Source organism: Haemaphysalis longicornis, unplaced genomic scaffold (genome assembly GCF_048455015.1).
Source record: "Haemaphysalis longicornis isolate Haplotype H1 unplaced genomic scaffold, Haemaphysalis longicornis Haplotype H1 scaffold_9, whole genome shotgun sequence".
Lineage (NCBI taxonomy): Eukaryota > Metazoa > Arthropoda > Arachnida > Ixodida > Ixodidae > Haemaphysalis > Haemaphysalis longicornis.
In genome coordinates, this window is record NW_027526460.1 from 76,562,508 (window position 1) to 76,575,537 (window position 13,030).

At 47.6% G+C, this 13,030-nt stretch overlaps 1 protein-coding gene across 6 annotated transcripts in view; it reads left to right on the plus strand.

The window, feature by feature from the left end:
• The first annotated feature begins 813 nt into the window (after positions 1–813).
• Magi (membrane associated guanylate kinase, WW and PDZ domain containing protein magi) overlaps positions 814–13,030 on the plus strand; it is a 50,837-nt gene continuing 38,620 nt past the window's right edge. The window contains exons 1-7 of one of the 6 annotated variants that reach the window (XM_077683326.1): positions 814–1,543; positions 2,187–2,300; positions 5,574–5,693; positions 9,995–10,283; positions 12,256–12,329; positions 12,553–12,610; positions 12,708–12,772. In XM_077683326.1, the coding sequence (XP_077539452.1) occupies positions 1,201–1,543; positions 2,187–2,300; positions 5,574–5,693; positions 9,995–10,283; positions 12,256–12,329; positions 12,553–12,610; positions 12,708–12,772 (1,063 nt within the window). In that variant the 5' untranslated portion in view covers positions 814–1,200. The remainder of the gene's footprint in view (positions 1,544–2,186; positions 2,301–5,573; positions 5,694–9,994; positions 10,284–12,255; positions 12,330–12,552; positions 12,611–12,707; positions 12,773–13,030) is intronic. The other 5 variants (XM_077683321.1, XM_077683325.1, XM_077683323.1 and 2 more) reach the window with 5 other exon arrangements.

Consider the following 13,030-nt stretch of genomic DNA (forward strand, 5'->3'; position numbering starts at 1 on the left):
AAAATAGTGAGAATAAAAGAGCACTCCAAAAAATCCGTGAGTCGTTACTCCTATTGGACAACTGGCGGCTCCTCGGGAAAGTACGAAATACCAGCAAATCCGAATTTTCGGAGTCCGAAAAAACGGTCGGCTACTTCAAATGTCGCGCTAGGCAAATTGTTGAGCTTGTGCGTACTCCACGTACGTTGACGGGCCTGCCACCTGAAAGAGATAAAAATGAAAGATCGGCACCATAATTATTCCGTATTTGTTCCATACAACGAATATCGCAAATAACGAACGTGGGCATTATTATCCACTGCGTATCGCGCACGATTCATATAACGCGCACTGCAATTTCCTGTAAATAAATGAATAATCACCAGCGTGCCGGGCTACGCAACAGTTATATATCCATCTAGCTTGAGCCCTTGAGCTAAGCAAACATGTGTACGGACCTCTGAACTTCGCCGGCGTAAACTTCGCCGGCGTAAGAGCGTGGCACCGCCGCCAAATTGAGCAACCTATTTTCTTCTTTCGCATGACCCAACTTCCACGTCATTTTGTCGCCGCCTTGGTCGCTTCCATCAAGACGGGGCGAAAATGCGACGCGATTATAAAGTCTCGCACGCAATATGAGGTCAAGGACCGCAAATGGCACCACTGACCTGCGGAGCGCCGAGCGCGGTCGTTACGACGTGGCACGCGCCCCGCCACTGGAAAATGACGCGTTCGAATGTCAATCTAGAGAAACGATGTCATTGTCGACGGCTCCATCCTCTTTCCATTTCGCCGGGCCGCGCCTGAGCGACGCGAGACAGCGCGAAACGGAGCCCCCGCTCCACACACCGCCGCACATCGCCGAACACGGGAGCTCGGGAGCCGACGACGGACGGAAAACGTTACGGCGCATGCGCAGAAACGGCGCGCCTGCTTTTTCCGGACGGGAAAATCTGAGTGTCCGGTTTGTTTATGTAGACACAAGTGATGGAATTCTTCCTTTTTTGGTCGGTGCCACTGGGAATCGGATGATGACGACGTGCGACGGAATCACAGCACGACCTGCGCGTTCTACGGCCACGGCATCTGTGCTTTGTTCTGATCTGTGTGGACCCCGGGGAGCATGAGACGCGGAGACGGTGCTCGGTTCGTGATTAGGCCTAGCGCCGCGCTGTGTTGTGCCTTGGAGGAATACGAGATTTCGCCGTTACCGCCGCCGAAATGATGTCCAAGCAGGAGTCCAAGTCCCACACAGGCCAGAACCAAGCCCGGAAAGAGTTCAGCTCGTGGAGCCAGGCTATCTACGACGCCGTGCTGACGGCCGATGACAACGGCAATTTGAACTTGACCGTCGACGGGGGCTCGGACAGCGGCGAATTTGCCTACTTTAGTTGTGTCAATTTGGATAAAGCGAATTTCTTGAGCGGCCGAATCGAAGACGGCGACACGATCTTGGAGATCCAAGGACATCGTGTGGCCGGCTACACGCGAAACGACGTGCTGTCGCTTCTAAACTACAGCGCACGGAACGACAGCGCCGTATCGGTTCGATGCGTCAGAGCAGGTTAGTCGCCGGATGACCACCGCCGGCTCGCTTATTCACCCGATCGTTCGTTTATGTATACGCAATGCATGCAGTAACCGCCGCCGCCCTTCGTTGGCGGTGACATCACCTGTTAGTGCCGATCGGCATTCCTCGATGTCGCGCCTGTAATGGCGCACGGGAGGTCAACCAGTGTTTAAAATGAGCGTCAGCTGTAAACAAACAAACGCGCGAGCTGCACGCAGGTGCAGTTGTAGCAAGTTGTAGGAAGCGAACGCGAAAGTAGGAAACGATAAGGCCTCCGCGCAACCTCCATCTGAAGAGATAAGAGAAGGGAACGTTGCGCTTCTGGTGGCTTTATCGAACCGGGTTCTTGGTCGGCGCGAGCGTTTCGCTTCCTGAATCTGGCACACACCTCACCGCGCGCGCCGAAAGGAGGTTGGAGCAGCATGTGTTACGAACGCTTTCGAGAGGCCCCGCAGTCTTGCGGGGAGAAAAGCGCTCAGATCGTAACTGCGTCCGAATTCACGCTCACGGCAGCCTTTCTGTTACGTAACGAACTACGCTGGAAACTGTTCGCAAACCCGCTACTGTGTTGGGAGATCATTCCGCGTGAAGTCTGCGGAACGGTCTCTGATGTTTTTGTGGCAATCGTTGTTTCCAGGACACCTCACCAAAGACTTGAGGCAGTTCTTGAACACCCGCTTCCTGAAGGGCTCCATCGACCACGATCTCCAGAACACCATCAGGGACAACTTGTACTTGCGCACAGTGCCTTGTGAGTTGAAAACGTCCTCTTTTTTTTTTTTTTTTTTACTTTGTAGCCCCCTGGCATGTTGCTTTCATTGCAATCTGATTTTTATAGAAGTGTGCGGTGCTTTGTCAGTGCCATTAATCACAGAGCTTCTTGGGTTATTCAAGTTGTGTCCTGGATAATACATGCAGCCTCCCTCCAGCTTGCAAAAATTTTCGTGTGCACCATGAAAAAGATGTGCCTGCAAATATTCCGCAGTGGAGAGAAAACAACTGCAAATAGTACCACATGCATGCAGTGTGGAACCTTTCGAAGTTGAGACATTTAGCTGCATCTGACAGATGCTTCTAGTTACTAAAATTTAGCTACTGCTTATTCGTTTTAGAGTGTGCTAATTTGTTTGATATTTCTAGATTACCAGCTTACGGGACTTGCTAAGGAAGGTCAGCCAATACAAAGCCTCATGAACATTCAGTAAAGCTTTCTTCATCAATTCCAATCAGCAACAATTAGGCTGTACATGTACAAACGCGTACGCAACCGGTGTCTCTCAAGTAGATGTGTACGCCTAATGTGGTTTTGCTTTGTAAAAGTTCGAAGACCTTGTGTTGACATTGCCTGGTCTTGACATTGACATTGCCTGGTCTTTTATCGGAATTCCAAGCAGGGCAGTAGCTTACTGCGGAACGTTAGCTCCCCCGTAAATAATTTTTAATTCACAGCAATACTTCCAAGTAATTTTGCTCTACCTGTTAAAAAAAAAAACTAACATTTAATGAACAGAGCTATTTTGGTTTTGCAGGAATGTTGCTACATGCTGTGCATGAATGAGAGGTTCTTCCTGATAGTTAATTAGCCTCTCAAATGACGTTCATGTGCTTGAGTAGTGGCTAATAGGTATAATGACATGCAGTGATACATGAGTGCTTAGGAGCGTAAGCACAGGTCTTAAGAGCACCAATTCAAGGTATTCAATGTGCATTGCACAATCTAGGCTACATGAGGAACTCCACTTTTATTGCTTGCCCCTAAAGAGATGTGGTTGACCATTGGGGTGGGAAAGAAATCGGAGATTTGCATGCTTTGTAGCCCTACTGGCAAATGCTGTGGCATTAGAGGTATTAGTGAGTTTCCAGTGCATGATTTCCTACAAGCAGGATTGAACATGCAGGAGTGCTCTAATTATCTTTTCATGGTTAGTATACAGGAACATTGCAAACAGAGGCTGGTTCGAACAAGTTTGCGAAAGGAAGACTTGTAGCTTCCAATTGCATCCTTGTGTGTGTTAAGTTATCGGGTGCAGAAAGTTGGTTCTTGTGTTATATACTATTGGGTGGTTGAGGACGTGTATTATTGCTCTTGTGGGTCGTGCCATATATTACTGTTCCACGAACAATTTAAGTTTTCGCTTTCTCAGCACTTAGTCAAGTGTGTGTAGTGTAATAGTGCTTCACTTCCCACATGGGACGGGAAAAAAAAAAAAGACCCCCGACTTAGGGATTATGGTTTGGACGTTATGGCGTGAATATTCATCATTCACTTGTGAATACTGTGTGAAAATCAAGGCAGCTTCTGTGATGCATCCTTCACACAAACAGGCATATTGCATCGTAGCTAGCACAGGCATTCTTTCTTGGCTGAGCTGGCTATGTGACATAAGCAGCCGGCTGGAACCAACCTAAAAAGGGGCAAAGCCTCCTTGACCTCGAGAATGAATAGCCAGAACTGGCCTGAGGGGGGCAAAGTTGCCTCAGTCTAGATAAATGTAGCCGAATATGACTGCAAAGGCACAAAACAGCCGAAGCTGATAAAGAAAGAACAAGGCTACCTCGAGTACCAAATGTAATGCGCAGAAGTGCCATAAATTGTTCCCAAAACAGTAGCCACGTGAGAGTGCAGAAAAAAAAAAAAAAAGCAAACTTAACTGAAGTTCTGGGGAGCCCGGTCAACTAGAGTGTTTGCCCACAGCGAAACTGTCGCACCATGAAGCCGGTTGATTGGTTTTCCTTCACAGAAGCTCAAAAGCAACATGCCAGGCGATCGCACAGTGTACCAGCCAAGCACTCCAAGCAGTTTTATTGCAAAAAGAAGCAGTGCCGTGAAACGGTGTACAATGACGATAACAGCACTGTGCGTTACGTGCCGCCAGTTGTTGAAGTCAAAACTTCACATATCATACACTGTTTTAGCTTGTCACGTACGACTGTGTATGCTCATGTTGTAGCCTTTATCTGGGAACCTGCGATGAACTCTGCAGTCTACTTTTGGGCAAAAAAAAGTGGAATGTAATGAGGATGGTATCTGTGCCCCTGGTTGCTTGCATTCGTTTGGGGTCCGTGCATGTTTAAATGAATAACCTGTGTTACAGAGAAGTTGTAATACCCCTGCTACACTAGCATCCGAATGTCATTTGACTCAAGTGCAAAGTTGTGCTGCTCCGCTGGGTTCTGAAATGCCACTCGGCTCAAACGACATTCGAGCCAAATGAGCGCCCAGGGAGACGTTTGGTGCGCTAGAATGCCATTTCACTCACCCACGTGTGGTGTTCCAAGTCAGCATGAACAAATACATTGCTGGTGCACTTAAAACGAACAAAATATTCTTAATTGTGATACTTCGTTTGCTTCTCGTTCACTTAAATCATGATATCATGTAATAACTCCATACTCTCAGCTCCAGTGCGACCACACGACGAACCAGTGTGGCCAGGCAGCACAAAACACCACGAAAAAACCTCTATTGCAATTCAGAATTAAGCAAAAGCCATGTCAAAGCTTTCATTATTTATGTGGTACCATTTTACTGCCAAAGCCTGCTGCTAAATTTGATTGTTGCATTATAGTGCAAAAAAAGAGCTAGACGGCAGCAGTGCCATGCAGTACGGCGAGCGATTGTGAAAGCTTTCAAATGCCATCGAAATTGTATTGGAGCACGGCGGATTCTGAATGGCATTCGAAGCCCCTCATTTCAGTCAAATGACATTCGGTTTGAATGGCATTCGGATGCAAGCGTAGCAGAGGGAGTCGCACGTTTTCAGTATTTTATCCTTACTATCCATTCATTGTGTGTGGAAACATCGTTCCTGACAACTTTGTTCTTCATCAGTGTTTCGCTGCGTACGTGTCCGTGCAAGAGGTGCACTTTGGCCAATCGCTGGGGTTTTTAGGCAGTGTGCTTTCATTTCACACTAGCATTAAAAATGGGGAAAATTAGGTTATGTAAAGCAATTTTTCTCTCTCTTTTTTTTTCATTATGAGGGTGTGTGATAACGTCTTTTCGTCACGTGTGTGAATGCAGGTACAACTAGGAGCCCCCGGGAAGGAGAAGTGAATGGTGTGGACTACACTTTTCTGACGATAGAGGAGTTTGTGGCCCTCGAGAGAAGCGGCAGCCTGCTCGAGAGTGGTATCTATGAAGGCAAGTAGTGGATGCGCACAGAACCCTGCTGCTTCTTTCCTTTTCCTTGCTTTTCAATGCGACAGCATTAGATGGCCCATTGGGCAAGCGAGCTAGCATCTGCCGTCTGTAGCAGCGAAATGGATCCTAAACCTCCCATTGGCCAAGGAACGTAACACATACCCGGGAAGGTGTATTGGACAATGCTTTCGCAAGCATTGGATCGACCATTAAGTGAAAAAGCCGGTGTCTGTTACAGCAAAACGGCTTGTAAACCTCCCGTTTTGCGCCCTGCACGGCCACTCTGTGCCACTGTACTACATTTACGGTCTGTGGCAGTAAATGTGGTACTGCTGTGGAGTCTGTGGTTGCAACCTTGGCAGTAGTGGAATGTGGCCGCCCACACGAGTACAACACAAATATCCTGCGGTCAGCCTTGAAAAAGTTACTTGCAGTGCAAAACCTCAAGCGGCACCCACTGTCGTTCAATTGAACTTTGATGGCTTTGTATTGACAGCTTGTAAGGAGTGCCTAGTTGTCCGCAGATCTTTTCTTTTTGTGTGTGCCTACTTTGTGCTTGTTATAAATTGATTTTTTTATAGGGGTGGTGTTATGAAGCGGCATTGAAAGGGAGCTAGCTATTAGACTAGCTAGCAGTTAACCCCTTCTGTGATCACATTTTTTTTCAAGGACATCGTGTGTGATGATGTGCTGTGCATGATGTATGCGACTGTACGTAATGTACACCCCCCTGCATTTTTTTTTGTTTTGATCGTATTTCGGTAGAAGTAGCATTGTCTGTTGCAGAAGACAAAACGAATTTCAGTTGAAATTCTCAAGCACCTGACAGTCATTTTCTGTGAACTGTCACCTATCCAGGAGCAATAGCAGCTTGCTAAAACTCGTGAGTCCCGCAAATTAACTACCTCTTCTTCAGCCCAAGGTGTTATTTTCTTTTAATCCCTAAACCAAGTAGTATAGGGGTACCTGCACATCAATCAGGATATTAATCTCGGCGTGCAGTTAATCTTCCTGTGCAGTTCAAGTGGTCTTGTGAATTCAAAGGAAAAAAAGAAGAAATGAATGAAAATGGCAGCAAAACCTCAAAAGGAGGATGTTAGAGTGTAGGAACATCAACAGCACGACCACGAAAAGCGGCTGCGTTACGTGTGGTTTTGCAGTAGGGCGCAAATTTTGTGCGCCATTGCTGCTGTACTTGCAGGGCTTTGACGACCACAAACAAAAGAGGTTGAGTAAAGCTAAGTTGGCATAGTCTTGGTTGTCCTCTCAAAAGCTACATTGTGAGCCCTTGGACTTGCTAAGATGTTATGATAGAACCCCGCTTATACGTTTTTCATGGGATCGCGGGAAAAATGCGTAGTGGCCAGGAAACGTATAACACGACGTGCCTTGAGTATCGCAAAAACATGCTGTTAAACTATAGAAAAAGACATTAGCCTTGGTTCAAATACAAAATAAATTTACCTGTTTAAAAACATCTCTGATACAAGCTGGGTGTGCTTTTGGTGCTGGAAGGACATTGCATTTCTCTAATTGTTAGGTCACCCTTGTGGCTGTCCTCATTCGAAGTGGTTCACGTACCTTCGTACAATGGCCAGTTCGGTTGGGTTCTACAATTGAGTTCAAAATTGACAGGGGCAGTCCAAACTCCTTCGCAGTACGTTTTTTTGGTTCGGTTCCCCGTTGACTACCCGCAGAACGTCAAGTTTGTCACTAAGCGAGCGAACTTTCCATTTTCTTGATGCTGTCAATGGCAACGGTGAAGGTAAACAAAGTGGGAAACATAGTAAACTCTGGAGCAGAAAACTCGTGCAACAACTTATATGGGCACAGTAACGAGGTCACGTTCCAGTGCAGATAGGGTAGCGACAACTGATGATGATGATGATGCTTACGGTGGTGATGATGATGATGATGATGGTGGTGGTGGTGGTGGTGATGATGATGATGCTTACGGGTGTTATGCCGTGTTTTCTCGTTACCGGTATTTTGGTGGAGCGCCAACAGCGCTTGTTGGGGATTATGCATTTCAAAGTGTTTTTTTTTTTTTTTCAATTTTTTCTGCACGCTTTTATCACTTTGGCTATCTTTCTTCATTATATCTGCCCTATAATTGCTACGTATAAAGGAGGAATGTCGTGGTTTGGTGACGCTAGTTGGATTGTAATACATGGTTGTCTGTGGACATTTTAGAGGGACCGTGCCCCCATGACGTAACAGCCAGGAAAACGCATTCAATAGCGAGGAACTTATAGACGGTATTCGTCGAAAAGTTTAGCGGTCAATTTCTTCGCTTGGCAACACTGGAAACGGCCACAGATATGGCCGATGCGCCACGGACACGGCGCAGCCTGGGCCACTGCGGCCGCACGCCGAAGAAAAAAAAAAGACACCGGCGGGCGTCATCTGCTCCGTTCCAATCCGATTCTAAACTGTGGCGCCAACAGAGATGTTATTAATCGCACTCACAGTGAACTCGACGCAATACTTTGTGTTCAGCGAAAAGTTCGTAATGTGAAACACAGTCATGCGTTTCACAGTGGTCCCGCGGAGTTCGACGTAACGAGTGACGGCGCACTCACACGGTTGCATGGAGGAGAAGAGGGGTGCCTGATCTGCGGGCCGTGCGCACAACGTCGCCTAGCAACAGACGTTTTGCCACAGATATGGCGGCGCACGCTTGGTTGCCTGCATGCATTCCACGCCATTGAATACCGAGGATAAGTGGGGTTCAGCTGTACTGTAATGCAATGGGGGGGCTGTGCTTTGTTAGGTTACCGTTATGTCACCTTGGTTAGGTCACCTTGGTTAGATCACCTTCTTAGGTCACCTGGTGCCACAATTTTGTGACAATGAACAGTCATGCTGTTAATATCATGTTTTATACTCTTTCTTTTTTTTTAATGTTAGCCATGACAGAAGTATGGGCTTAGAGCTGATGCGCCACTTTATGCCGACTTTTGTGGCTGTCTGCTGGTATAGTCAGCAGACAAGTTGATTTGTCAGATTTAGAAACACTGGCTTATCTGTACCTTACCTATAGTGGGTGTTGTTATGTCTAAGGTGTGGACAGTGGAAACATAATCCCTGGGGGAAAATATTGCTGCAGTCTTGGAAGGATACAGAAGGAAGGATATTTATGGTGATTATTTTTTCTAATGTCCATCATCCCGCATGAGCGAGCCCTGCTTTGCCTATTCTTTGCCTCTGAGAAGTGGCACTTTCAAGGCAGATACTTAGGCCCTGTGGTCTCGCTGGGGGGAGTGGATGACTAGGAAAGTGTAAGTAAGGACAAGTACGAGGAAGTGTGAGCTGCAGTGACAGTTCCTCAGGGGCACTGCGCACTCTTTTTCGAGAGTTCGGAGTAATTTGGAGTGATGCAGCATAGACTTGCAGTATTTGTGCTAGGCCACTTGTGAGTGAACAGATGGCTGTTTTATGAAGTGTGTCTGGATCTAGCTCTACGTTGGGATGATCTGCGGGTCGTTGTAGTGTGGGGGGAAATTTCCGTTACGGGCATTAGTAAAACAGGTGAGGTGGAGAGGGCTACTGACTCTGACTTTTGATTTTAGAATAAGAAGGGGTAAAAAGAAAAGTCTTGTTCACGGTGAATGAGAAGGGTCTTGTTCTTTCAGGGGGATGGGGTCAAAGTTCTTCCTGCCTTCTCGTAGCTCTTGGCGAGAAATGGGGTAAAAAGTGTCCAAGTGAAACAACAAGTGACATGGAATGTCTGCTGTGCTTGTCTCATTCTAGTTAGCCGTGTTTTCTGGGAACCAGGATGCAGCCTCAAGTTTTTAATGCGAAAGCTCTCTTAGTCGGACCAGTGGTGTCCTTTCAAAAGTCTAATGCATTTTCCCACAGACCGGTTGGTTGACTGAAAAGCTCAGATAAAATCTCTCCATGACACATGCCATGTGTGTGAAACTGGGCTTCCATTGCGTCAAAACAATTACTTGAACATCGCGAAAAAGGAACAATTGTAGATAAGACAATACCCGTATTGATATAGAAGGAGGAGTACAATAGCGTACCTTTACTTCATCAACCACATATTGGGGCACAGTTAAATCATTTGTAGATGCAGTTTCTTTGCGCGCGAAAAATCATTGCATGGTTTCGTTTTCGTTTGAGGTTGGAGTCTTTGAAGGTTCAACGATCGATTGGACGCACTTTCAGCGAAGCTTAGGTGCACTTTTGATTGACTTTCTTTAGGGAGGGACGGTAACTGTTTGAAGGGACGTGCGGTTGCAGTGGTTGTGAGGTTACTCTGTGCTGTGGGTGCGCCACCCTGGACATTGCAGGCAACCACTACGGGACGCCCAAGCCGCAGGAGGAAGGGCTGCTGCCGGGGGCGCACCCGTCCTCGGAGGGCAAGCGGCGCAGGAACCGCTCCAACGTGGAGGCCATGACGGCCAAGTCCTCGCACGAGCCTTCCTCCCCCCCTTCGCCCGGCCCCCAGGCGGGGGGGCTGCAGGCGAACGGGGGCAGCGGGCTGCTGCCCAGCAGAGAGGCTGCAGCCTTCGACCTGGAGCCCCTTCCCGCGTGCTGGGAGAAGGCCTACACCGAGGACGGCGAGCCCTACTTCATCAAGTGCGTCCCCCCCCTTGTCTCCCTCCTCCTTTTACAAATCCGCCGGGCTGAACCAGTTCAGCTGGGTCGGTTTTCTTGTAGTGAAATCCTGGGACGTTCCTGTCGCTATGGCATCGTTGTTATGGATGTGACAGTAATTTAAAAACTGACTCCGACCATAAAAGTTTCCAAAAATGAAGACGTTTCAGTTCCCGTATGGGAGCCTTCATGTACAAGAGATTTCCGTATGGGAGCTCTCATATGGGAGCCCTCGTACAGGAGCCCTCATACGGGAGCCCAGACATCTTTATTTTTATTGACTTTCTTCAGGGCTGGAGTCCTCATGTACGGAAGCTCCCGTATGGGAGCTGAACCGTCTTTGTTTTTATAACCTTTCATAGTCGGAGTCAGTTTTTAAATTATTGCCACGTCTTTTCCCAACCAGACATGTTTGTGTCATACTTGTGATTTCATTCTTATGAATGCATAAACTGTGAGCCTATGAGATATGTAATACAAAGGCCTCTAAACTCGCTCCTGGCACAATTCCTTATTTGTGGCGAGGCGATGTTACTCCTTTAAATTTGTGTTGGTACCTGCTAGATAGGCGCACAGTCTTGTCCACATGGTCTCGAGTGAACTGGAGATGCAGCTTAGCGAGTCAGGATTGGTTTACGGAGCACTCGAGTGCCGCAAGACCTTTTCCTTGTTGCAGATGTGGTAGCATTTGTTAAGTTACCATTTTTATTTTTGAAAGCAGAGCATTGAAACCAAAAAGTGGGCTTGTGCGAATAGCAATATTTTAGTTCGAAGCGAATAGTCCTTTTAACCGAATACTTTTAAAGCGAATTCGAATAGTTGTCAGGTGTCACCGAGCTTCCTGTCACTGAGATACTGAGCCTCCGGGCTTGGCGGGACCTTCACAAAAAATTTCCCCGCATTTCCCTGAGGGGAAGAATGTGAAAGTGCGAATACACGAGTTGAATTTGCGCGGTTCGGTAATGTTCGCGAAAGAGAGATCACACACACACATACAACTACAAAGAAAGAAAGATGCATTTATTCACAGACACCTATTTGTGTTGTCGTTGTACTTGATTACTAGAGCGGATCTCAGCTTTGAAATTTCGTGTCAGTACTCCTTTAAGCGGGTGCATTAGCCCTTCTCACGCCCGATTCCTGGCCAATCCCCCACGTGGGTATGTGCCATGTCAGCGGCCAGGCAGCGCGCGCCCATCTCCCCCTGTTGCCAAGGAAGACGAGGAGATTCCTGGCCAATCCCCCACGTGGGTATGTGCCATGTCAGCGGCCAGGCAGTGCGCGCCCATCTCCCCCCGTTGCCAAGGAAGACGAGGAGCGCGCGCACCCGCAGCTGTTGCTATGTGGACGGACGGCGGTCGCCGGAATTCAGGGTCGCTTATAAAGTGCATTCGCACTTAAAAGTTTTATATTGGGATGGCACCCGTGGACGCATTGGATTTGTCACTTGACTGATGGATGTAACTGATTCACTCTGAAGTTCAAGCGTGGAGTGTGCTCAACACCTGCTCACTGCAAGCGTGCCACACGGAAACCAAGCGAATTGTTTGATTACTGTTTCATTGTTTGAAACGGTGAAATGGGAGCCTTGACCATGTTGACAAACGTGCGCGCATAAGATGGCTACAACAACGCTCTGAATGGGACTTAGCTTGTACTCCGCATGTAGTCAAAATGTAGGCCTGGTGTTAGTGGCACTGTGGCTTGCCTAACGAAACCGAAACTCCTAATAGTATTTGAATGCAGTTCTGATATTCGTTCACCCCGAATACTTCGAAATATCGGAAATTTTATATTCGGGTCAAAGCGGATTCGAATGCTGTAATATTCGTCCGAATATTCAAAGCGCTCGGATATTTGCACAAGCCTACCAAAAAGATATTGAAGCCATGAACTGATCGTTGCTGGGTCCGCATCCAGTTGTAACGTTGTTCTCCCCCGCCTTGCATTGCAGCCACAACACGAACACATCGCAGTGGCACGACCCCCGCTTGAGCAAGTCTCGAGTCTCGTACGACGGGGAGTATGGTGAGTGCCCTGTCTCCTCCTCAAACTTTGGCCCCTCTGCTACTCTCATTGCCACACAGTGCTCCTGCAGCAAAATAATCTTTCATCTAACCCGCATGGTTTCACTATTCCTCCTCTCGTTTTAAGGTGAGTGGTCTCCGGAGCTGCTTGTGTCTCGCTTGCATCGCAGCTCTCGTCTCGGGTCCTGTCTGACTCGCTGATCTCTCTCCTCGGTTATTTGCAGAGCTGCCGTATGGCTGGGAAAGAATCGACGACCCCCACTACGGAACGTACTACATCGAGTGAGTCTCCTGCCACTCCTGTTGATGTTGATGCGAAGTGTTGTTGCCTTTGATGTTTCGGGGATACGCATGGTTGGTTTTGTTGTTGTTGTTGCAGTCACGTCAACAGGAGAACACAGTACGAAAGCCCACTGCCTCATCTCAAGCTGCAAGCTTCACCCAGTGAGTACGAATTTCTGGGCACTGCTAAAGCGCTTGCAAAACCTTTGTTGTTGGCCTCATCTTGGACTGACACTTCCACACAAACATTCTCGTCTGACAAGGTCAATTTCATACCGTGCTGCAAAATTGGGACAAGGTGAAAATCTTGCAGCAGCTTTTTATGGTGCCTATGCACATATTAGTGAGGAACTTATGATGTGTCTGTTCTATTTGCACTGCACTTAGTTGCTGTTATGCTTGTACCATATATATATGGCA